This window comes from Macrobrachium rosenbergii, chromosome 7 (assembly GCF_040412425.1).
Source record: "Macrobrachium rosenbergii isolate ZJJX-2024 chromosome 7, ASM4041242v1, whole genome shotgun sequence".
NCBI lineage: Eukaryota > Metazoa > Arthropoda > Malacostraca > Decapoda > Palaemonidae > Macrobrachium > Macrobrachium rosenbergii.
Window position 1 is genome coordinate 35,707,543 of NC_089747.1, and position 27,500 is coordinate 35,735,042.

The following is a 27,500-nucleotide window of genomic DNA, read 5'->3' on the forward strand; positions in this document are numbered from 1 at the left end:
TTGAAAAGACATTAGTTATGATTTTCAAGACTGAAACTGCCATTTCCCAAAATATTTACCTTTAATACCTCCAACAAGCTAATTTACATAGTTTCATAGTAGTTCTTTTCTTTAGATTGATTACTATCAGATCGTTAAAATGTCAACAAAATAATAATGCTAATAATAGCATTGCTGGAAAAATGTGCCAGCAGATTATGGAATTGAGGAGAATATATGGGATAAGTGGAATAAAGGAAAAATAATAAAACAACGAAATTTCTACTTGAAAGTAATATTCCTCCATCTTGCCGTTGTATTCACTGCTGTAATGATGAGAAGAGGGGTTTTCTTGAATCAAAATGTTATTCACAAACTATTCTCTAGCAGTTCATTAACATCACCACTTTACAGTTCCCAAGTATTTATTACCTCTTAACAATAATATTAGCTCATATGGCTGCAGTTCAGCCGGACATTTTACTCGCTCGCACTTTCATATATGTCATTGACGGTCTCGGCGCCGTTTTCGACATCAGCAGCTGTTGGGAGAAACAAGATTCAGAGTTAATTCTCTTTCTTCCAGCGAGGCATCAAATTCCAAGCCTTCGGCCTGTCGTTAACTTCAACCTTCACCTCTGCCTCTATGTTCTTTTTTCCTTCATCTTTGAGAGTTCTGCTTTTCACATATGGGTATTCTAGAATGTTTTCATCTTTGCAAACAGGCATTCTGTTCTGTGCTTTCCTTCTTAACTTAAAAGAAAAAGGAAATGGAATGGAATGGAATATTACGTTTAGGCCAAAGGCCAAGCACTGGGACCTTATGAGGTCATTCAGCCCTGTAAAGGGAGTCAAGAGTAAAACGGTTTGAAAGGTGTAACAGGAGGAAAACCTGGCAGTTGCACTAGGAAATAATTGTTAGGAGGGGCTGGATGGCAAGATGGAAAAAATGGACGCTGCAGGGAACCTTTAGTAATACAGTGAACCCTGTGAGGTGCACTGACGGCACTAACGCCCTGCCGAAAAAAAGGGGAAAGCAAGATTCTGTATCCTAACCCCAGCCACTCCTCAATTTTTGTACATAAGGGTATTCTATGCTGTTTTTCTATTTATTACATGCCATTCATTTTTTTTTTCACATAGGGTCATTCAATTATTTTTCATTTTTTTGCACAAGGTCGTTATAAACGTTATATTTTATCTTTTTTCCGTGATGGCTTCTGTTCAATTTTCCATTTCTATAAATAAGAGAACTTTTTCCCACAATGACACACTATAGTGGGGCAGATAAGAGTAATTTTTTAGAAGAATCGTGCAAATGATAATACAAGCATCAAATTTGGCACAATTGTTCTCCAAGGGATACTAATCAAATCTGCCCGATTGGTCAATTGAAAATCCAAAATGGCGGCCATTTTTCAAGATGGCCGCCAAAATAACCACCCGAAGTTGATGTTTTGCTTAGAAATATTTGTAGTTGTCCGAATTGCATGATCTAAGTGTGGATTCCTATGTTTTTAAGCCTGCTGATGTATATTTTCTAGTGTATAACAGTGGTTAAGGCACTGTATTAAAGGAGTGTTTGTCGGGCACTACCAAGCACATTGTTGACATCACTGCTGTGAAACTCAGCATGGGGTTCAGTGTCAGCTAAGTAGGAAATTTATGTTGGCATCATACTGCAACAGCCTACTAGTATCCCAAACGCTGCCTAATCAACCCCAAATCAGTTGGGCAGCCACACTTGAATGGACAGGACATGCCAGCGTGGGAGAGCCAAACCAAGGATAACAGGGTTTTAGTTATCTGGATGTTGTACAGATCACTCGGGACTTATGACACTGGATGAACAATCGGACTAGGTGTATGGCACAGTGCAAGAGCCTAGTTGTATCCCATACAGGAAAGTGCCTATTGTATATTACAGGACATAAGAGGCCTATTATACTATTACATGTACAGGGTGGTAAAAGGATAAACCCACGACCCTGAACGTCATCGTGATCATGGATGCGAACTCTACTGGACTATCATGGAAAACAGACTGGACCGAGTGTTACCTATGTCAGGAGGTTAAGCAAGAAGATCTAAAATCTCCCCAGGCCAATCCTGCCAGAAGAGGGGATGATGGATACATGAACTTGGCAAAGAATATTCCTCTGTTTCACTCACTCAATGCGCTACCAATCAAGCTAGACCCTGCAAGACTTGATGAAGGTTCTGGGATAGAGGAAGCATTGAGAAAAAATAAGGCACAATATCATGAGAGTTGCAGGCTTCTGTTCAACAACACAAAGTTACACCGAGCTGAAAAAAGAGCAAGTCATGTAGGTACTAGTGATGAGGGCAGTAGAAGTAAGAGTCCACAAAAGCTCCAAGAAACCAAAACAAAAGAATGCTTCTTCTGCAAAACTGAAGGAGGGGAGCTTAGAGAAGCAATGACAATGCAAGTGAATAGGAGAATAAATGAATGTGCCTAAACACTCAGTGATACAAAACTTCTCGCCAAACTAAGTGTAGGAGATGTCGTAGCCCAAGAAGTGAAATATCACCCTGGCTGTTTGGTGGCATTGTATAACCAAGAACGGGCATACCTAAAGGTGTGGGAGCAAGAAAAATCGCAGGAACCCTGGACGGATGCATATCCAATTGCTTTCTCTGAACTAGTCACCTACATCTGCGAGATGAAAAATGCCAGTGAGAGGCCACCGATTTTCAAGCTTGCTGATTTGACCAAGCTTTACAAGCAGAGGCTGGAACAGTTTGGTGTTGACTCGCCTGATGTTCATCCTATTCGACTTAAGGATCAGCTGCTTTTGCACATTCCACAGCTGCTAGCTAATCGCCAAGGACGAGAAGTTCTGTTGGCTGTTGAAACTGATGTAGGTTCAATCCTATCAGAAGCATCCCGTTATGGTGAAGCGATCCATCTAGCAAAAGCCGTTGGGATAATAAGACAAGACATGCTCCGTCAGAAGTCGAATTTCAGCTGCTATTTTTATGACAAAGACTTAGAACAGGCTGTGCCACCATCACTGCTTCAGTTTGTATGCATGATCGAACATGGTGCAGACATCAAGTCCCAACTCCATCATCGAGCGTCGAAATCAGACTTTGCTATATCACAACTTCTACAGTACAACTGCTTCGCCAAATACAAGGAAGGAACAGATGTCCACAGGCATTCCAACGACCGGGAGCCACATTTTGCAGTCTACATGTGCCTGTATGTGTTTGCCAAGACGAGGAAGAGACAAATAATTGAAATGCTCCATGAGAATGGGCTCAGCATATCATATGACTGAGTCCTAGAAATCTCAGCACAGTTAGGAGAAGCAGTTGTTGCACAATATGTGGAAGATGGAGTAATCTGTCCCCCAGCCTTGAGAAAGACAACATAGATCATAATCCGACTTCGACCACAGCTGAAACATCTTTACACGGTACAAGTGTGTCCATTTTCTATCATCCAATCAAGAAGAACCCTGTTTCATTCTTCAAACAAGAACAGGCTGAGGGAATTTCTAAGGAGAAAGTCCTAAAAGATGACTGTCAGTTATTCTCGCGACTGTTCATCTCAAGCCAGAACAGACAGTGTGACTTGCAAGAATTCTTCAAGCATGAGAATCAGTCATACCCTACATCTCTCAGTGACAGCGGCAAGCTTCATACGTGTCAGAAGTCACAGCTGGTTGAAATTCTTGAAGCGCAAGTGAATGTCCCAGCGGGAGAACCAAAGGGAGATACAATCATCATTGACGGCTCAGCACTTATCAATGCCTCACCTCCACATACTTCAAAGACATTTAATGACTATGCCAAAGAAGACATCATCCCAAAGGTGGAATCCTGTGGTGCTCGGTACAAGTGGGTGGACATAGTCTTTGATGTGTACAAGAAATCAAGTCTGAAATCAGAGACGAGGTCAAAAAGGGGGAAAGGAATCAGAAGAAGAGTGACAGGAACAAGCAAGACACCAGGAAACTGGCAAAGCTTCCTTCGTGACCCCAGCAGCAAGAATGAACTGTTTCACTTCCTGGCCGAAAAGATGTGTGAAGCAGAAACGAACAAGCACAGTCATCGTCACAAAAGGAGAGGATGCCAGTAGCAATACAGTGAAGTCTCTGGATGCTGTGTCCCCATGTTGTCACGAAGAAGTAATGACACAGATGTGCTAGTCATAGCAATATCTGTACTGCCATCCTTCCAGAAACTAGGTCTTCAGGAAATGTGGATTGCCTTTGGCCAAGGAGCCCATATGTGATGGATTCCAATCCATGAGATAGTTTCTGCAACTGGGCTTGAGAAAGCTAGAGGGATCCCCTTCTTTCACGCATTCAGTGGATGTGACATTGTGTCTGCCTTCCGTGGGAAAGCGAAGAAATCTGCTTGGCAGACTTGGAATGTATTTGATGATATTACTGAAACATTCATCAATCTCAGTCAGCATCCAACATTGATTTGTGATCTTGACATGCAGAGGCTGGAAAGATTCGTTGTCCTCATGTACGACAGATCAAGCGCAGCCACTGGTGTGGACAAAGCAAGACTAGATCTGTTTGCCTGCAAGCAGAGGCTGTACAACTCAATTCCACCAACACAGGTAGCCCTCAGAGAACATGCAAAGCGTGCAGCCACCAGGCTGGGATCATCTGGGGCCAGGCAACCCACTGTAATCCACACATGAGCAGTCCAGCTGAATGGGGGTGGACAACAGAAAGGAGAAGCATGGCAGATACATTGGACAACACTACCACCGATTGCAGAAGGCTGTCAAGAATTGACAAAGTGCTCCTGTAAGAAAGTTTACAAAGGAAGATGCAAGTGCTCTTAGGCAGAGCTTCCCTGCACATCACTCTGCAGCTGCATATGTGAAAAGTAGCAGATCGAGAAACAGCAGCACGGTATGCATAACTTTGAAAATGTACTAGCCGGGACAAAACTTATGTAAAGAAAGACAAACATCTTGCTGGTCATCTCGAGAAATATGTCTCAGAGTGCTTTTTAAACAGGAAAATATAGTTCAGCAGGCTTCAAAACAGGAATCCACACTTAGATCATGCAAATCAGACAACTACAAATATTTCTAAGCAAAGCATCTACTTCGGGTGGTTATTTTGGAGGCCATCTTGAAAATGGCCACCATCTTGGATTTTCAATTGGCCAATCGGGCAGACTTGATTAGTACACCTTGGAGGACACTTGTGCCAAATTTGATGCTTGTATCATCATTTGCACGATTTTTCTGTTATCTGCCCCACTACTAATCGGGTTCCTCTTTTACACATGAGAATATTCATTAAGCTTTTCTCTTTTTTCACGTGAGGCCTTTATCTTTTTTCTTTTTTTTTACACAAGAGCATTCTATCCTGTTTTCTCCTTTCCCAAAAGTATATTAATTATGTTTTTTTCTTTCTTAAAACAATGGCATTCTATTTGTTTTCTTTTTATCCTTTTATCACATAAGCACATTCTGTTAGGTTCCTCTCCTGTTCTCAAAAGGGTATTCTGTTCTGTTTTCCTCGTTGCGCTGTGTTCACGTAAGGTATTTATTTTGTTTTTCTCTTTTCCACAAAAGATAATTCAGTGCATTTTTCTTTATTTTGTTTTGTCTTTCTCCTCTCCAGAAAAGGGCATTCTGTTGTTTTCTTGCTTTCCCAGAATGGTTGCTATGTTGCTCTTCTCTTTTTCACAGGAGTCTTTTGGTATATGGAACCTTGCTTATGAAGCTCAAGGGGTTTTATGGCTTTCCATTGTGAATGTCTTTACATAATGCAGTATTATTATTAATAATACTCATACGAAATAATTGTTGCTTTCGGCATGTTGTGAAAGTAATTCGTTTCTCATACTTCTTTAAGGTATTCCTTTCAAGCCATTTCAGCTTTGTTGTGAAGAAAATAGAGAGAGTTTGCAAAATTAGATGAGCGATGAAAATTTTTATGTCAATTAAAGATATTTTTTTGTAAAAGAAAATGATGACTTTCAACATTGCCAGTGAAAATAAAATATAAGACATGTATATTCATGGATAATTTTCATTGCATGATAGATAAGACGAAATTATAAATACTAGAATATTTAGCCGTAATGCAAGAAATGTCACTAATAAGTGCATTAGTCATTAACATGGACATAAATCTAATCCATTTCTAATGGCTACCGACGAGCACCTTCTTCTTTTGGCTTTAATACCAGATCAAAAGTTTCTCTGTTAGAGAGAGAGAGAGAGAGAGAGAGAGAGAGAGGAGAGGGGAGGAGAGGGAGAGGGGGAGGGGAGGGGGAAACTGCAAGTAAAAGAGGAAACTGTAAGTAATTTATTATAGGGACATAACTCAGCTAAGTTTGCACGGGGAGGTGTATGGTGGGATTTTGATTGAGAAGGTAAGACAGATATCAGAATGTCTGGTAGGGGATGAACAGTGTGGGTTTATTTATCAAACCTGTTACAAGGCAAAACAGCTAGCCCTCCCTGTCTGTGACTAGGAGGAGCAGTCAGCCCTTCCTGCCCATCATCTGCACAATCTACAGATTCTGGGAGAAACAACATTTGCTGTCCCATCCTGAAGCCACACTTTTTGGGACTCCTTCGAGCCCGATGCCATCGTGCCAGCATTATCTCTTCAGCAGAAACTCCAGCCGCTCTTCTGTGACGTTTTCAAGCTCGAAACCACCATCATCTCTTCAGCTGAAGACCCAGCCGTGAAGGACAACTCGCCAACTCACCATTTAAGTATTAAAATTGCTCTACCTTCCAACCTGTTCCCCCTACCTGTAACTGCTTTGATTTAGTTTGATTTGTGTCACGTTGAATGAAAGCTGAGGGGAAGCAACATTTCATTTTCTTTGAAAATAAGGTTGTGAATAGACGTGTGGTAGTGTTGTGAAAGTTTCTTTCTATTTCAGTTGTTGGTATTGAATCCCTATTGTTTGGAGATTGAAAGAACTTGTAGTGTTGTGAAAGTTTTTTTCTATTTCAGTTGCTGGTATTGAATCCTTATTGTTTGGAGATTGAAAGAACTTGTAACTGTTAGTGGAATCGTAACAGATACAGAGGGTAAATATCTGGGAGCAATAGAAAGCGTTTGGGATGGAAGTTCGCAAGCGAGAAAGTAACTGGATTAGTGTAAAAATAGTGCCGGGACAAGGATATGTTACATCTCAATGTTTGGTTAATATTTTTATGGATGGAATGATGTGAATAGTCAGTAGAAGGGCACTGGATGTAGGTGTTAAGTTTTGGGATACCGGTGTGAAATAGTTGGCGTTTGCAGGCGATACAATTATGATTGGAGGTAATGAATAGAAACTGAGGAGATTAGTGAAAGAGTAGAAATTTAAAAGTACACGTGAGCAAGATGGAGTAGTGAATGCTTTTTTCAGTGGTAAGAGGATGGTAGAAACAGATTCCTATAAGAATTTGGAAGGTGATATTTTGGATGATGGCAGGAAGAGACAAGAGGTGAGTCACCTAATATAAGAAACAAGGTAGCTGGATGAATCTACAGTACAAGATTAGGAGCATCTGTGAGAGGCAAAGCTGACATGTATAAAGTGAGTGTTAAACCAACTCTCCTCAGTGGAAGTGAAGTGTTGATGTTGAAGGCAAAAGAAAATTGAAAGCTGTAGAAATGAATTGTTTGTGTAGTAATTGTGGTATAAGAAAGGATAATAAATGTAGAGATATGTAAGACTCGTAAAAGGGGTTAGAATAGGTGAAGGAGTGATCAATGTATTTTGAGATAGTTCAGCCCATGGAAACAATGTACAATTCGAAAGTATTGAAAGAAAGGGATGTATAGATGTTGTAACAGAGGTATTGGAAAGGAGCCACAACACAATGAAAGCGAGAAAGTATTTCTGAGGTACTGGCGCATTGTGTAATGTATGTAGAGAGCATTGACATGCTGCTGGTGAGCCGTCAGCAAAAATGTATAAGGCAGTTAGAGTTGTGGAAAATTTCTTCACAGGGTTTCATCTAAGATTCATCAGTTTAAGTGCGCATGTGCCAGCGATCTTTGTCTTGCTGTTTTTACCGGCAAACTGTCATATATATATATATATATATATATATATATATATATATATATATATATATATATATATATATATATATATATATATATATATATATATATATATATATATATATATGTATATATATATATATGTATATATATATATATATATATATATATATATATATATATATATATATATATATATATATATATTTATATATATGCAAAATTTAATAATATATATAATATATATTTAATTAAATTTTGCAAGCTACTGAAAGATTTCCTACCTACATCATGAAGCTAGAAAAGCAAATTACTATTCATTCAAAGAGCTTCGTTGTTATTATTTGAAGCTAGTGGAAAGGTCAAAATGTTTCTGATCTGTCACACTTCCTTCATCAGCAAAGAATGACAGCGAGAAGCAAGAAAAGGGGGTTATTTATACAAAACCTACAAGTCAGATGCAAGAAAATGGGGGTATCTATACAAAACCTATACATCAAAATCCAGAAAAGGGGGTTATTTTTACAAAACCAATAAGTCAGAAGGAAGAAAATGGGGTATATATACAAAACCTATTTTTCAAAAGCAAAAAAAGGGGATTATTTATAAAAAATCTGTAAGTCAGAAGCAAGAAAAGGAAGGATTTATATAAAACCTATAAGTCAGAAGCAAGAAAAGGGAGGTATTTATCCAAAACCTATAAGTCAAAAGCAAGAAAAGGGGATATTTTATACAAAATCTATAAGTCAGAAGCAAGGAAAGGGGATATTTATACAAAACCTGTAAGTCAGAAGCAAGGAAAGGGGGTTTTTATACAAAACCTATAAGTCAGAAGCAAGAAAAGGGGGTATTTATATAAAACATATAAGCAAAAGCAAGAAAATGGGGTATTTATATAAAACCCATAAGTCAGAAGGAAGAAAATGGGGTATTTATATAAAACCTATAAGTCAGAAGGAAGGAAAGTGCGCATTTATACAAAACTTATAAGTCAAAAGCAAGGAAAGGGTTATTTATACAAAACCTATAAGTCAGAAGCAAGGAAAGGGGGTTTTTATACAAAACCTATAAGTCAAAAGCAAGAAAAGGGGGTATTTATATAAAACATATAAGCAAAAGCAAGAAAATGGGGTATTTATATAAAACCTATAAGTCAGAAGGAAGAAAATGGGGTATTTATATAAAACCTATAAGTCAGAAGGAAGGAAAGTGCGCATTTATACAAAACCTTAAGTCAAAAGCAAGGAAAGGGTTATTTATACAAAACCTATAAGTCAGAAGCAAGGAAAGGGGGGTATTTATATAAAACCTATAAGTCAGAAGCAAGAAAATGGGGTATTTATACAAAACTTATAAGTCAAAAGCAAGGAAATGGTTATTTATACAAAACCTATAAGTCAGAAGCAAGGAAAGGGGGTATTTATACGAAACCTAGAAGTCAAAAGCGAGAAAAGGGGGGTATTTATATAAAACCTATAAGTCAGGATAAAGAAAATGGGGTATTTATACAAAACCTATAAGTAAAAAGCAAGAAAATGGGGTATTTATATAAAACCTATAAATCAGAAGTAATAAAATGGGGTATTTATACAAAACCTATAAGTCAAAAGCAAGAAAATGGGGTATTTATACAAAACCTATAAGTCAGAAGGAAGGAAATGGGGTATTTATATAAAACCTATAAGTCAGAAGCAAGGAAAGCGGGTCATTTATACAAAACCTCTAAGTCAAAAGCAAGAAAATGGGGTATTTATACAAAACCTGCAAGTCAGAAGCAAGGAAAGGGGTTATTAATACAAAACCTATAAGTCAGAAGCAAAAAAGGGGTTTTTATACAAAACCTGTAAGTCAGAAGCAAGGAAAGGGGGTCATTTATACAAAACCTCTAAGTCAAAAGCAAGAAAATGGGGTATTTATACAAAACCTGCAAGTCAGAAGCAAGGAAAGGGTTATTAATACAAAACCTATAAGTCAGAAGCAAGAAAAGGGGGTTTTTATAAAAAACCTGTAAGTCAAAAAGTAAGGAAAGGGTTATTTATACAAAACCTAGAAGTCAGGAGCAAGGAAAGGGTTATTTATACAAAACCTATAAGTCAAACAAGAAAAGGGGGTCATTTATACAAAACCTCTAAGTCAAAAGCAAGAAAATGGGGTATTTATACAAAACCTGCAAGTCAGAAGCAAGGAAAGGGTTATTAATACAAAACCTATAAGTCAGAAGCAAGAAAAAGGGGCATTTATAAAAACCTGTAAGTCAAAAGTAAGGAAAGGGTTATTTATACAAAACCTAGAAGTCAGGAGCAAGGAAAGGGTTACATACAAAACCTATAAGTCAAAGCAGGAAAAGGGGTATTTATACAAAGGAATAAAAGAAAAGAGGTATTTATACAAAACCTCTAAGCCAAAAGCAAGAAAATGGGGTATTTATACAAAACCTGCAAGTCAGAAGCAAGGAAAGGGGTTATTAATACAAAACCTATAAGTCAGAAGCAAGAAAAGGGGGTTTTTATACAAAACCTGTAAGTCAGAAGCAAGGAAAGGGGGTCATTTATACAAAACCTCTAAGTCAAAAGCAAGAAAATGGGGTATTTATACAAAACCTGCAAGTCAGAAGCAAGGAAAGGTGTTATTAATACAAAACCTATAAGTCAGAAGCAAGAAAAGGGGGTATTTATAAAAAACCTGTAAGTCAAAAGTAAGGAAAGGGTTATTTATACAAAACCTAGAAGTCAGGAGCAAGGAAAGGGTTATTTATACAAAACCTATAAGTCAGAAGCAAGAAAAGGGGGTCATTTATACAAAACCTCTAAGTCAAAAGCAAGAAAATGGGGTATTTATACAAAACCTGCAAGTCAGAAGCAAGGAAAGGGGTTATTAATACAAAACCTATAAGTCAGAAGCAGGAAAAGCGGGTATTTATACAAAGGCTATAGGCTAAAAGAAAGAAAAGAGGGTATTTATACAAAACCTATAAGTCAGAAGCAAGAAAATGGTGTATTTATACAAAACCTGTAAGTCAAAAGCAAGAAAAGGGGTATTCATACAAAACCTATAAGTCGGATGCTATAAAAGGATGTATTTATACAAAACCTACAAGTCAGAAGCAAGAAAAAGGGGTTATTTATACAAAACCTATAAGTCAGAAGCAGGGAAAGCGGTAAATATATACAAATACTATAAGTCAGAAGCAAGAAAAGTTGTCATTTATACAGAACCTATAAGTCAAAAGCTATAAAAGGATGTATTTACACAAAACCTTTAAGTCAGAAGCAAGAAAAGGGAGTTATTTATACGAAACCTGTGAGTCAAAAGCAAGGAAAGGGGGTATTTATACAAAACCTATAAGTTAGAAGCAAGAAAAGCGGATATTTATACAAAACCTATAAGTCAGAAGCAAGAAAAGAGGGTGTTTAAACAAAACCTATAAGTCAGAAGCAAGAAAAGGGGGTATTTATACAAAACCTATAATCAGAAGCAAGAAAAGCGGGTATTTATACAAAACCTATAAGTCAAAAGCAAGAAAAGAGGGTGTTTATACAAAACCTATAAGTCTGAAGCAAGAAAAGAGGGTGTTTATACAAAACCTATAAGTCAGAAGCAAGAAAAGGGGGTATTTGTACAAAACCGATAATCAGAAGCTAGAAAAGCGGGTATTTATACAAAACCTATAAGTCAAAAGCAAGAAAAGGGCGTATTCATACAAAACTTATAAGTCGGAAGTTATAAAAGGATGTATTCATACAAAACCTATTAGTCAGAAGCAAGAAAAGGGGTTTATTTATACAAAACCTATAAGTCAGAAGCAAGGAAAGGGGGCATATATATATATATATATATATATATATATATATATATATATATATATATATATATATATATATATATATATATATATATACAAAACCTATAATTCAGAAGCAAGAAAATTGGGCTATTTATACAAAACCTGTAAGTCGGAAGCTATGAAAGGATGTATTTATGCAAAACCTGTAAGTCAGAAGCAAGAAAAGGGTGTTATTTATACAAACCTATAAGTCAGAAGCAAGAAAAGGGTGTTATTTATGCAAAACCTATAAGTCAGAAGCAAAAAAAGGGTGTTATTTATACAAACCTATAAGTCAGAAGCAAGAAAATCCGGTATTTATACAAAACCTATAAGTCAAAAGCAAGAAAAGGGGATTATTTATACAAAACCTGTAAGTCAGAAGCAGGAACAGGGAGGTATTTATACAAAACCTATAAATCAAAAGCAAGAAAAGGGGGTATTTATACAAAACCTATAAGTCAGAAGCAAGAAAAGGGTATTATTTATACAAACCTACAAGTCAGAAGCAAGAAAAGCCGGTATTTATACAAAACCTATAAGTCAAAAGCAAGAAAAAGGGATTATTTATACAAAACCTGTAAGTCAGAAGCAGGAACACCGAGGTATTTATACAAACCTATAAATCAAAAGCAAGAAAAGGGGGGTATTTATACAAAACCTGTACGTCAGAAGCAAGAAAAGCGGGAGTTTATGCAAACACCTATAAGTCAAAGGCAAGAAAGACGGTTATTTATACAAAACCTCTAAGTCAAAAGCAAGAAAAGGGGTATATATATACAAAACCTATAAGTCAGAAGGAAGAAAAGGAGGTCATTTATACAAAACCTGCAAGTCAGAAGTTTAAAAGGATGTATTTCTACAAAACCTATAAGTCAGAAGCAAGAAAAGGCAGTATTTATACAAAACCTATAAGTCAGAAGCAGGAAAAGCAGATATTTATACAAGACCTATAAGTCAGAAGCAAGAAGAGGGGGTATTTATACAAAACCTATACGTCAGGAGCAAGAAAAGGGGTCATTTATACAAAACCTATAAGTCAGAAGCAAGAAAATGGGGTATTTATACAAAACCTTTAAGTCAGAGGCAAGGGAAGGGGGTATTTATACAAAACCTATAAGTGAAAAGTTTGAGATAGCCTGTCATCAAGTGAGAATAGGAATTAGTGGGAATGGAAAGCCAGGTAGGTGTTCAGACAGGAACTGAGAACATGTGCTGATGCCATCCAATCAGCAGGCAATGAGGGAGAAATAATACGGCATCACAGAGGCCTTATGATAGCCTCATAGATGTTTTAATGTAGGTAATATAAATAATTCCTCATACTGTTGATTAACTGAAGATTTTTCTTATCTTTATTATATAATGCCTCGAGGATGGAGGCAAATCTATGGTTCGTTTCGTAATCAAGTCTTTTGGTCCTTGCTATTTTGACAGACGAAGGCCATGCTTTTCCCCGGTAATATTGCTTAATGGCACCATCCTGAAGGTAGTACAATGAATCCTAGTTAATACAATATATGATGTTTATTGAGATGGTCAAAGCCTGCCAGGGCAGCACCAAGCCTCCCAGGATAGTTAGGGACTTCGACATTGTCAGTTTATATTTTGTATTCATTTCTTGCTGATGAAGGAAGTAAGATAATTTCGAAACATTTGGACCTATATATATATATATATATATATATATATATATATATATATATATATATATATATATATATATATATATGTATGTATGTATATATATATATATATATATATATATATATATATATATATATATACATACATACATATATACATATATATATATATATATATATATATATATATATATAAATATAAATATATATATTTATATATATATATATATATATATATATATATATATATATATATATATATATATATACACAGGGTGTTTCAAATTAGAGGACCCCCTCTACAGCATAAACTAAAATTGATATGGGCAAAAACAAAAGTAATTCCAAACAGGTATTTATTTAAGTTTCTCTCCGAGAATTTAATATTTTGCGTGGCTTCCATCTCCCTGTACCACAGCCTGCATTCTTGAGGGGTATGATTTCAGCAAATCGCAAGAAAGCTGAGACTCAAACTCCATTTCCCTGAGCACTTCGGTCACCTCTCTTCGCAGGTCGTCGAGGCTTGGTATACCATCATAGTTCACTGTGCGTGCTTCAACACGATCCTTTAAGATACTACCAATGTTTTCACATACATTAAGGTCAGGGGAGCTACCTGGAAATTCACTTGACGAGAAAAAATCGACACCACTGTTTCGAAGCAGCTCCTGTGTCTGAAGAGCCTTGAAACATGGTGCCTTATCATGCAAAAATGTGACTTCTTCAACAGATAACACATTTTCAGGATCTTTGAGGAAAGGAAATACTCCACAGTTTCTCTGAAGTATTCGCCATTCCATGACTGTCCTTTTTCTTTGATGATTCACATTAACCATTTAGCTGTGAAACAGAAAAATTCCCAAACATTCAGGAAATTTCACAACTTGGCGATAGTGCATGTCATCGCTGATATCATCCAACTTTGCAGCCCAAATGATGCCATTTTTATGATTTGGCTTCCTGACTGTGTAAATGAAGAATTCATCTGATGCAGCAACATGGAGAATGTCAGCTTCATCCCAATCTTTAAGAAATGAACCACAAAACCATGCATGGTCTTCTCTCTGTTGCTGAGTGATGTTGGGCTTGCTGGTAATATGAAATGGCTTGATACCAGATTTTTTCAACTCACGATATACAGCACTATAACTTCTCTTCTTTCCCCTTTTTGTTTCTAGTTCAAGCGCCAATTTATGTAAAGACTTTTTTGGTCTACCCACTGCCTCAGCTATGATGTCTTTTGACTCCTGAGAAAGGACTTCAGGCCTTCCAAGATTCTCACTCTTTTCGTGATGACAGTCATATGGACTTTTGTTCCAGTTTCTTTTAACAAAGGATTCATCTCTTTTAATGTATTTACCTATCCAGGAACGTGAGATGAAGGATGTGCCAGCATCCCTGGCCTCTCTGAAGGATATAGCCTGGATTCAGTCAATCCATCTGATTCCCTCCGAGTTGTTAGTCATGGCTGTATCTAACTCCGTCACTCAGTCTGAAAATACAAGAAATGTAAAATGAAAAATAGCTTAATAGAAACTTAAAATAACGTTCTTGGAGATAGACTATAGCAGAAAACTTCATAACTTTCCATTTGTTCTGTGGAGAGGGGACCGCTCTAATTTCGAACACCTGGTATATATATATATATATATATATATATATATATATATATATATATATATATATATATATATATATATATATATATATATATATATATATTGTAATTTTAAAGCTGGGGTCTTGCTAGATAAATGAGGTATACTAGGATGATACGTACATTTAACTTACCTTAATTACCACAAAAATCTGGACTTCGTCCTTGAGGAACAGCTAAAAGTACAAACAATAAAATACGGCTGAAGGCTTACTTCAAGAGGGGAGTGATTAGATAAACTCTGGGGTTTAACTTAATTCGTTATATTTACAAAAGAAAACACATCAGAAGAATGGTAGTGTAATTCTGGGGTAATGATGGGGAATTTCTAGAGGATATTACAAATGGGTTGCCCACTTCAAAAGGCATTGATAACAAAGTAGTGACCGCTAAGCACACAAGATCATATGTAGATCCACAGCTGGATACTCCTAATCTGCAATCGAAACACTTGCGGTTACTCAACTGAAACTAGCACTGTAACGAAGGAATCAAGGAGTTGCATGGAAGGTTCCTAGACTGAACTCCATTCCAGTGACTCGAACATCATATGCTTATGTCACACTTCTCGTAAATGCTTTGCAAATTTAACGGCACAAAATATAAAGCAATACAGGTCTCACTGTAGGTATATGGAACTGTGAAAAGAAAGAACTTAGTCGGAGGTGAATAGGGAACACATTACCTTTCTTTAAGAGCTGAAGTTCTCTTCTTATGAGGCCAACGAGAGGGAGGGCAAGTGAATTAGTTGACAACAAAAGTTACTTTTGGATACTGCCAGCTACATGTTGAAAATAGGCAGTTTAATGGGGCTCTGCTCTCCGTGGCCGCCATACAATTCTAAGGGTGAGCTTCTCTCTCCAAGGCCCTTTATAGCTTAGGAAGTTATGTCTTTTTCTTCCTAGATGGTGTTGTGATCATTCTGCTCACATGGAAATGCAGGCAGCATGGCTCAGATTTCAAGATGGCAGAAAGCATGTGTTCAGCCTGCCAGCTGACCTGCCTGGGGCAACGATTAACTCTGATCTGGTCTGCACCGGAATTAAGGGGTTTCCGACAACACTTTGGACAAGAAAGAGATTAAAGTGGTCTTCCCCCACAAAGGCAGTGATGAGAGAGGTTTTAGAGGCGAATTTGCCTATAGTGAATCATACTAAATTGATTTTATTGAGGAGGACAACTTAGTTCCACCTGGGTCGGCTTCTTTGATGGCCGGAGGAGGGGCATTCTTTACAGGATCTTCCCCAAGTAGCTGCAGTTGCTTAAGTTCATTGGCCAGTTGAGGTATGGCAGAATTGTTACTTACACTCGTGTCTGTGGAGGACTGGGAAAGGGAGGAAGATGTTCTGGAGGGCGTGGGAGGCTTGCAGGTTGCAATGACCAGCTCAGGCGCAGGTTGCGAGGCTGCACCTTTGATTCAGCTTAAGCTGTGGTCAGAAGAATCCATGTCTCTTACTGGCACTGGTAGCGGAGCCAAGCTGGGTGAAGAGAGGGGATCAGAACTGGGATCTCTCGAATGGAGGTCTGGGGCATGCTCTGGCACTGGCACTATGGCAGGGTCAGGCATAGGATTTGGAGATTGCTCGCCGTTCAGGACGGATGGAGCTTGGCACTTCTCAGTGCGATTAAGTGGCACTGGCAGAGATTGTGAGTCAATTTTGGGATCTTCGGGAGGGAGGTGGGTTGGGTGCCTTGGCACTGGCACTGGGGCAGTCCTGGCACAGGACTGGGCTTTGAAATCTGCTTAGATGGAGGGGGCCACTGCACAGAGTACTCAGGTGGCACTGGCAGTGGAATGAATGAAGGCTCTTGAAAATCACTCATACCTAATGAATACTATGAAGGGCTTGGAAACCCAGGTTGTTGTATTATTGATGGAGACTAGAAGTCTTGTCCCAGGAGGAGGTCATAACCTCCAGGAATGTAGTTTGCTACGGCAAAGTTGCCGATTTTGGATTTATGAGGTCTTGTGACTCTCAATTGAACAGTAAGAAGTATCATTTTAGATTGACTGACACCCTCAGTTGTGACGAGTTTACGTCTGTTAATGTTAGCTCTATAGGGAACCTTGTCTTTCCTTATGAGGGAAATTTGCACACCAGAGTCATCAAATGCCTTGACCTGGCATGCGGGGTAGCTACCTCAAGGAGGTGCCACATATATGGGACCTTCGGCAGGAGGGCCCAAAGACATAGAATTTGCAACTGCCAAAGCAACAATGGCAGGTGTACTTGATTTATTAGGGCATTTTGCCCATTGGGCAGAGTGCCCATAAACTTTGCAAGCAGGACAATAACTCCCGCTAAAACCTTTGCTTGGCACTGCCCTATTGGAGGGAGTAGGCCCTTTACTTTTCGTCCAAGAGCCAGATGGGGCTCGTAGGGGCATTGTCCCATTTGAGGACTTAGAAGGATTCTCTGGCTGAGCCTCAGCCTTGAAATGGCACTGTTCAGTGGGGTGCCCTATTCTCTTGCAATATCCACACACACTGGTTTCTTTGGGGCTTGCCCATGTTTGGGAGGGTGCTGAGAGTTGGGTGAGGCAGGCAAAGAGGGATATAATTTTCTTCCATGGAAACTAAGATGAGGATGATTGGTGTCCCAGGTGTCAGCCCAGCGACAGCACTCAACCACTGTCCTAGGAGCCTTGTCGCATAGATGCGTGGCGAGAGCTGGCGGATAAAATAAGATGTCCTTGAGCTCGAAGAGTTCGAGGATGTCTTCCACACTAGTGGCTTTGAGAGATTCTAATCATCGTTTTAGGGCCTGGGTCTTTTTGAAGATCCACTCAGACCAGGTTTGGCGTGATTCTTTGCGCCTATTTCTCCACCTTTTCCTCCAATGGTCAGGATTTATTTCAAAAGCTTTTATAATGGCTTGGCAGACAAGGGAAAGATTCCCTTGATCCTCAGGAGGGAGGGCACTGAAGGCAATGGCACCTTTCCCTTCAAGGTGCCATCCCAGGATCAGAGACACTTCTTCAGTAGAGGGCTGATAGGTCATCAGGACCTTTTCGATATGAGAGAGCCTACCCTGCTGAGGTTTGAATGTGGAGAGGGCGATGGGGTGTTGCGCATGCCTTGAGCTGCCATTGCAAGCTGATGAGCTCTTTCTTTCTCCTTCTCCTGCTGTTCTTTCTCTTTCTCCTGCCATTCTGCCTCTTCTCGTTTCTCCCGGGCTATTCTTTCTTTCTCTTTCTCCTGCCATTCTTTCTCTTTCTCCTGTCGTTCTGCTTCTTCTCATTTCTCCCGGCTATTCTTCCTTTCTCTTTCTCCTGTCGTTCTTTCTCTTTCTCCTGTCATTCTGCCTCTTCTCATTTCTCCTGGACCATTCTTTTTGCCTCTTTTTCCGGCATGTCATCGTCTACTCTCTTTTGGACCCATTCCCTCAGGGCTTGTCCTGACAGTCCCATGTTCTTTCCAGCAAACATGTAGAATTTGAAGTCCTCATTTTGCTGGGCTCTGGATGTTGTAGACATCTTGAGATAAAGCTTATATGGGTGTGACCCTTAGGATAATCAATATGTTTGAAATGACTCAAATTTCAGGGTGTCTGAAAGGACTCAAGTTTGTCTCGCATTCAACTCTTAGTGAGGCTATTTAGCTGATAACTGCACATTGCAAAAGGGGTAAGGACACAATCTGTGACGTTTGAGATTGTGAGATCCCAGGCAGTTTGGTCACCAGTGCTGTAATTTTAAAGCTGGGGTCTTGCTAGATAAATGGGGTATACTAGGTTGATAAGCAGCTTACCTTAATTACCACAAAAATCTGGACTCCGGCCTTGAGGACAGCTGAAATTACAAACAATAAAATGCGGCTGAAGGCTTACTTCAAGAGGGGAGTGATTAGATAAACTCTGGGTTTTAACTTAATTCATTATATTTACAAAAGAAAACACATCAGAAGAATGGTAGTGTAATTCTGGAGTAATGACGGGGAATTTCCTGGAGGAAATACAAATGGGTTGCCCACTTCAAAAGGCGTTAATAACAAAGTAGTGACTGCTATGCACACAAGATCATGCATAGATCCACAGCTGAATACTCCTAATCTGCAATCGAAACACTTACGGTTACTCAACTGAAACTAGCACTGTAATGAAGAAATCGAGGAATTGCATAGAAGATGTCTAGACTGAACTCCATCCCAGTGACTCGAATGTCGTACTCTTACGTGACACTTCTTGTAAATGCTTTGCAAATTTAACAGCACAAAATATAAAGCAATACAGGTCTCACTGTAGGTATATCACACTATGAAAAGAAAGAACTTAGTTGGGGGCGAATAGGGAATGTGGCTGACAAAAAACCTTAGATCCTGGTACGTTACCTTTCTTTAGGAGCTGAAGTTCTCTTCTTATGAGGGCTGGTGAGAGGGAGGGCAAGTGAATTAGTTCACAACAAAAGTTACTTTTGGATACTGCCAGCCACATGTTGAAAATAGGCAGTTTAATAGAACCATACAGTTCTAAGGGTGAGCTTCTCTCTCCAAGCCCCTTTATAGCTTCGGAAGTTACATCTTTCTCTTCCTAGATGACGTTGTGATCACTCTGCCTACATGGAAATCCAAGCAGCATGGCTCAGATTTCAAGATGGCAGAACGCACGTGTTCAGCCCGCCAGCTGACCTGCCTCGGGCAACGATTGGCTCTGATCAGGTCAGCAGCTGGAATTAATGGATTTCCGACACCACTTTGGCAAGAAAGAGATTAAAGTGGTTCCCCCCCAACCCAAAAGGCAGTGGTGAGAGGTTTTAGAGGCGAATTTGCCTACAGTGAATCATACTAAATTGATTTTATTGATTACTTAGTCCTTTTCCTTTGAGTTATTGCATGTAAGATGGCGTAGGAGGGAATACTTTAATATATATATATATATATATATATATATATATATATATATATATATATATATATATATATATATATATATATAAAAATATATATATATATATATATATATATATATATATATATATATATATATATATATATATATATATATATATACATACATACATATATCTATCTATCTATCTATCTATCTATCTATCTATCTATCTATCTATCTATCTATCTATATATATATATATATATATATATATATATATATATATATATATATATGTATATATATATTTCCTTTCAGATTTCAATTTTTTATTGGCATGGCGAATTTCTTGTTTCATTTCCTTTCAGATTTTGAGTTTTTTTTAGAGTATGCATATACAGTATATATAATATATTGTATATGTATGTGTGTGTGTGCATTTCCCAGAAATATTATAATATATTAATCAAATCTTTTTCGAAATTTTACACAACATCAGTTTAGTTTCTATAACTGCTTACCATGGGCTTTAGCCAGGATTCCTGCACCAAACGGCAGCATCTCATAATAGGCGTGCTCTTCTGCACTTCTCTGTCTTTCCTGAAGGACAACGCGTCCGCTCGGCAAGGGAGGGAGAGATGGTCCTCGAAATGATAGGGGCGTTGGGAGAGGAGGTGTTGCTGGGGGAGGCCGGGTTGGGTGACCCCAGGGGACCGAAATTTGGACATGATTGCGATGATCTTCTTCATTAATGCATCTATTTACTGTAGCTTCAGTGGTTGAGATCTTCCCCTGAAGAAAAGAAAGAACGACTAGATTTGAATACAACAGGATATTTGGTCATAATTCTTCAACCGACGTTGAGGGGAGTGCCACTGAAAAAGATGGTAAGGCTGATGGCAATGAATGAGTGATATAAGAAACAAACTAGCTGTGTATTGCAGAAAAAAATGTCCACTGAAAGAAAAGATCAAAGATCAGAGTTTCTGGTTTAGAAACTAGATGGATAAATATGGAATGTGTAGTTTACATAAAAAAGAAAACAGAGACGACAGAAGAATGTAAAGAGCAGGTGTTCATAATGTGACGGACTGATCACTGATGATGATATTTCATTGTATTTATAAAGGAAAATGATTATGTAGAGACAGGAGGCACTTGATAGTACAGACCTGCCTAAGGGACGATAACTGATGATAATGTTTCCTAGTATTACCTAAGTGGGAAACTGATGATGTGGAGATTAGAGGTACCTGATATCTTAGATCTGACTGAGACCAGGGAACAGATAATATCTTATAGCATTACATAGTACGGAAGTCGATACGGTGGAGACTGGAGGCCCTCGATATCATAGATCCGATTGAGGAATTGATAACTGCTAACAATGTTTCATTGCATTACATAAGAAGAAAAAATGGTAATGTGAAGATAGAAGGCACTTTACATCACAGACCTGGCTGAAGGCACACAACAGATAATAATAATGTTTCATTGCCTTTCTTAAAAATAGGGTGGAGACGGGGTCACTTGATACTGTAGAAGTACCTGATGGAAGATAACCAATGATAACATTTCATAGTATTAAGTAAGAAGGAAAATAATGAGGTGGAGAATGAAGGCACTTGGTATCGTAGAACAGACTGAGGTAGATGCCTAATAAAACTGTTTCATGGCATTAAATAATTATGAGGTAAATTATTTGGTGGAATAGGAGGCTCTTGATACCTTAGATCCGACTGAGGATAACAGATAACGCTTCATTTTATTATAAATGAGGGAAAATATAAAATGGAGACAGGAAGCACTTCATGTTACAGGTCTGACCGAGGGAAAATAACTGATAATGATATTTCATAGTTTGAGATGTGAGGGAAATTACAGGGTGGAAATAGGGGACACTTGATATTGAAGACCAGATTGAAAGAAGGTAACTAATAATGGTATTTCATCGTGTTATCTACGAGGGGAAACTGATGAGGTGGAGACTCGAGACACTTAATATCGTAGGTTTGACAGAGGACACATAACTGATAATGATTATTCGAAGTACTAAGTAAAGAGGGTAGATGAGAAGGTAGAGACTGGCATTACTTGATACCGTAGACCTAACTGGGCGTAGATAACTGGTTGATATTTCAAGGTATTATAAAATGGAAAATAATCAGGTGAATATTGGCTGACTTGATATCGTAGTCCCGACTGAAGTCAGATAACTGATAATGCCGTTTCACTGTTAGATTAGAAGTAAAAAATGATAAGATAGAGACCGGAGGGTCTTGATATCACAGCTCTTCCTGAGGGAAGATGAGAGATAATGATATTCTTTAGTATCACACACGAGTGACAATGGCAAGGCGGAGGGTGAATTAACTGAGAAGAGACTAGAAATAACTGACATTGGGGGCTTATCTGAAGATTGATCACTGAGGAATATAAGGAGGAATGTTTATTACCTTGAAAGTCCAGTAGAGCCGTAATTGCCATGCTAACTGGACTGCGATGACGACACAGCAAAGACTCAGGACTCCCGAAAGAATCCAGATGGTACCTGAAGGACAAGGGCAAAGTTTGTCTCCTGAGTCTAAAATGCATGTAGGACTTCATTCCCCATGCAGGGTCATAGTTTACAGTGTACCTTATGTAACTAAATGTAGACAGCACTTGAGATTCCCAAAAGTTCCAGAGGTGTTGTTTTCTGACTTATTTTCATATGTTCCTCACCCTCCACGCCCCCCCTTCCCCCCCACTTGCTGAGACTTCTTCGATCTTACCTCGCTTCATTTATAACTCTCATTTAAGACCAGCACCTTCTGGTAATTCTTATGAAAGAATAATGGTACATCTTTACTTTAACGTATGCCGGTATCTATCTGTGGTAGCTGCATTATTCAAGCTGTTACATCTGACCTATGCTGGGTTGTGATCATATAACCAATGCTCCCCATCTTTGCGGTGTGTCATATCCTCTGTACCATGCTTGCCCTGTCTTGGGTCTGAAATGCTGCTCTTGAGCGTACACTAGAAAATACTGTCGCTTATATACCTTTATACAGCTAATTATTGACTCATTTTTTTGCTCTCTGTATTTCTTTCTCAGTATCATTCTACTACATGGAAGCCTGCAGGGAAAGTTCATGGCTGGAGCAGAGCAGATAGCCTGGTCTTTTGCCTGCTGCCTTAGAACTCCCGTAGCCCAGGAACAACATGGATTCTGAGCCTTTTCTAAATACGTCCAGATGGGATTTCGCGTTCGTAGCTTCAAGAGGGTTTGGCTGATGAGAATAAAGCATCACTATATTATAAAAACACTAACCTGATGGATTTGCTGGATGAGATGGAATAATTTCAGCCTCCTTGTCGGGGGTGCTCTTCCACTGAGTGAGAAAATAGAGAGCGTTCCCGCCCTCCGACGCCTGTAAATACCTGGGCTTTCGCTTCACTGTTATCGAGATGAGTTCTTGGTTCTTGTTCATTATCTGAGATTATTCGAAAATTAAAAAGAAAGTTAGTTAAACGAATACGTTGATGTATAAATGAACGGTAAAATAAGGCTAAGGTTACATTTATTGTTTGTTCTAACTTCAGTAATAGAATCACAAAGAAAATAAAAATAAATACTAGGATGTAGCCTATTTAGATATTTTTTTAATTACATCTTTGCATACTACTTGTACGTTATCATCCAAAGCATTATACGAATATTTGGTGTTTTGTTATTTATTATGGCATTTCAGTCAACATCATTTATAGAGGATTCAGCAAAGAGCATGTATCAATAATATCGACTACACCTACTTATCAATAACCTGCAAAAGACGCGGGTAATCTTATGTTACATCTGCAGAAGAAATATATAGATAAATAAATACATAAAATATGACAGGAATGTTTCCCCTTACTCATCTTACCTTAATTTCAGTGGAGTTTTTATTGAAATCCCGGAAGAGCAATACCAGGTGATGCTCAGTGAAAGGTGGAAGTGGTCTGTCCTCTCTCTCCTTCTTGATGGCCACAGCGTCGGCGTCCATCCCGATCCAGAATTCCCATTCGTCTAATTTCATCCTAGGACTGAATTCCTTGGAGGAATACAGTATCAGATTTTCTATGCTGCCGTTCCCGGAATTTATAAACAAAGGCGCCTCTGTCCATTTCCCCCCAGATACCCTCCAGGATACTTCGTGAGATGGACAATATCGCATGAACTGGGAACCGTTTACTTCGACTTTTACTACCTGACAGTCAGTAGAAGAGTCGTTGTGCGACAGCCAAGGGTTGCCTCCTGTACCCTGGAGGGAATAATGGTTCACAAAACCGAGGCTAAATTTTGTCCATCCCTCTTGGAAGCTTGGAACCCTTGAAGAAACGTTTGTCTTCTTTCCATCACGAATGATCTCGAGAAGAACGTTCTCCTCTGTCACGGTGATGATGTCGTAATTCAAGTAGAGGTCTTTGCAGTCAAGACGCGCCTCGAAGAGTTTTCCGAGACTGCCGCTGGATCCTGAATGGGAGATGTGGACGTGGAAGTCAACCGAATCGAATTCAATCTGGTTAACTAATATAGTTCTTTCCACAACACAACCTGAAGGTCAGAAGCAATGAAGATCTAGGTTAATAACTATAAACTCGAAATTTTCATCGATTAGTTTGAATCCCGCGCATTTGGCTTGTAATGACAACTGTATCCTTGAAACAGCAGTGATTCCATACCTGTAACGAATAAGCACAACAAGTAGGTATGATTGATGATAAAAAGAAAAGTGCTGTATCCTTCAGGTCAGTCGACTTCCTTTCATAAACACAGTAGCGTGCCGGGTGGTGGCGGGTTGCACAGGGGCACGTGTCCCCTTATGGTCTGAGTTACTAAATGACAGATCTAGGAAAAACTAAATATATATGTATATACATACATACATACATACATACATATATATATATATATATATATATATATATATATATATATATATATATATATATATATATATATATATATATATATATATATATATATATATATATATAGAGAGAGAGAGAGAGAGAGAGAGAGAGAGAGAGAGAGAGAGAGAGAGAGAGAGAGAGAGAGAGAGAGAGAGAGAGAGAGAGAGAGAGAGAGCAATATCATAGGAAAAAGAGCAAAAGATTAACAGGGTAAACCATCTGTGATTGAAAATCTAAATATTGAATCTGTTGCTTCTTCAGCCAACATTTATATTGAAGATCTTCCAAACCCGATTTCCCTTCGCAGTGAATTAATAATGTGGGAGACAGGGTGGAAAAGCAGCTTGGCCCATGAAAGACCATCCACTGCCATTACTGCTTTTAAGGCATGTACACAACTGCCTGATGTTAAGCAGCTTCTGCAGTTGCTAGCAACTGCACCTGTGACGACCTGTTGTGTGGAGCGTTCATTTTCACTCTAAGGAGAATAAAAACGGACATAAGATCTACAATGAGTGAGGAGTGAGTGGCACTTATGGAGATTCATAATGATGTTACGATAGATGTGACAAAGTGATAGATGAGTTTGCTAGGCATAAGAATCGTCGTCCTCTTCCGATTTAAGTGATGTCTTCATTGTTTCATTTTCAGTATTTTGCATGCTGAAAGTCTAGATTTGCCATTGTCCAGAGACAACAGACAAGAGGAATATAAACAGTCCTCTTGTCTGCTGTGATCAGATACATCATTATTTGCATGATGAGTAAGAGGGCACAATACACAAGAAAAAATAAATAAAATACTGTAGAAGTTTTTTTTATTCTTTGTTCTGCTCAAAAAATGTGTGGGTATTAAGTGCCTGTATACTGAGATAAGAAAGTGATGTGTAATGAGATATCTTTGATTGTAAGGGAAAGCAGCAAAAACTAGCTAGCTGGTACTTCTTGCACTGGCTGCAGTGGAGGGCTTTTGCTACTGAATCATGCCTCTTTTTGTACTGGTTCTGTGCAAGCGCCGGAGATCCGCTTATTATGTGGTTTATGGTCTCGTCTTTCATATTGCACTTCCTGCATATGGGCGAGATGTTATTTCCATCTATTATTTTTTGGACATACCTGGTTCTTAGGGCCTGATCTTGTGCCGCTGTTAGCATTCCTTCTGTTTCTTTCTTGAGCTCTCCCTTCTGTAGCCATTGCCATGTTTCATCGCTGGCCAGTGCTTTAGCCTGTCTCATGTACTGTCCGTGCATTGATTTGTTGTGCCAGTCCTCTGTTCTAAAATTAAGTATACCTTAGTTTAACCAGACCACTGAGCTGATTAACAGCTCTTCTAGGGCTGGCCCGAAGGATTAGACTCATTTTACGTGGCTAAGAACCAATTGGTTATCTAGCAACGGGACCTACAGCTTACTGTGGAATCCGAACCACATTATACCGAGCAATGAATTTCTGTCACCAAAAATAAATTCCTCTAATTCTTCATTGGCCGTCCGGAGACTCGAACTCAGGCCTAGCAGAGTGCTAGCCGAGAACTCTACCGACTCCTCCAACGAGGAACTGTGTCCTCTGTTCTGTTTTTCATTATTATTATATATTATTATTATTATTATTATTATTATTATTATTATTCTACCAGACGAAGCACTTAATACTGGTTCTTGGATATGTAAAAAATATACATTTCATGTGCATCAAAATGCCTCTAAAATTGGTAAAAACAAAAATTTTCCTGAACCCCCCGCTGTAGGGGCTCGCTGTACTCGCCTGGTTCATCTTCTACAAAAGTGCTCTCCCACCACCTTTACTAAATTCCTTGCATAAACACATATTACTCTTAGGGTAACAATGTCGATAAACCATTTAATACACTTTGAGTCATGAATTGTTTCCAGGAAGTATCATACTTTATGAAAGTATGACCCAAATATTCACAAAAACAAGCGTAAAGTTAAAATTAGCAGATGTTTGCTTCTTTTTCGTAGGTATAAAAATGATGCTCATAGCCATATGCATGTATGTATATTAGTGCAGTATATACACACCACCATTTATAATGATTTATTAATACTCACGTGTAACAACGGGCGTGTACACATACACACACGCAAACACACACCTATATATATATATATATATATATATATATATATATATATATATATATATATATGTATGTATGTATGTGTGTGTGTGTGTGTGATATATATATATATATATATATATATATATATATATATATATATGTCTTTTATATATATATATATATGTGATACTACATTGTAATATGAATATAAGAAGGCCCATAAAACACTATTTAAACGTTTGAAACCATATATTTCGGGCACTTGCTTCTGTGCCCCTGTTCACTGGTAGAACAGGGGCACAGAAGCAAGTGCCTGAAATATATGGTTTCAACGTTTAAATAGTGTTTTATGGGCCTTCTTATATTCATATATATATATGTTATATATATATATATAAATATATATATATATATATATATATATATATATATATATATATATATATATATATATATATATATATATATATATATATATATATATATATATATATATATATATATATATATATATAT

General features: G+C 38.1%; 1 protein-coding gene across 1 annotated transcript in view; it reads right to left on the reverse strand.

Moving 5' to 3' along the window:
* Positions 1-258: 258 nt before the first annotated feature.
* LOC136840518 (uncharacterized) overlaps positions 259-27,500 on the reverse strand; it is a 32,720-nt gene continuing 5,478 nt past the window's right edge. The window contains exons 2-6 of the mRNA XM_067107171.1: positions 23,873-24,543; positions 23,278-23,440; positions 22,418-22,512; positions 20,483-20,753; positions 259-521 (exon numbers count right to left, since the gene is read on the reverse strand). Coding sequence (XP_066963272.1) covers positions 460-521; positions 20,483-20,753; positions 22,418-22,512; positions 23,278-23,440; positions 23,873-24,543 — 1,262 coding nt within the window. The 3' untranslated portion in view covers positions 259-459. The remainder of the gene's footprint in view (positions 522-20,482; positions 20,754-22,417; positions 22,513-23,277; positions 23,441-23,872; positions 24,544-27,500) is intronic.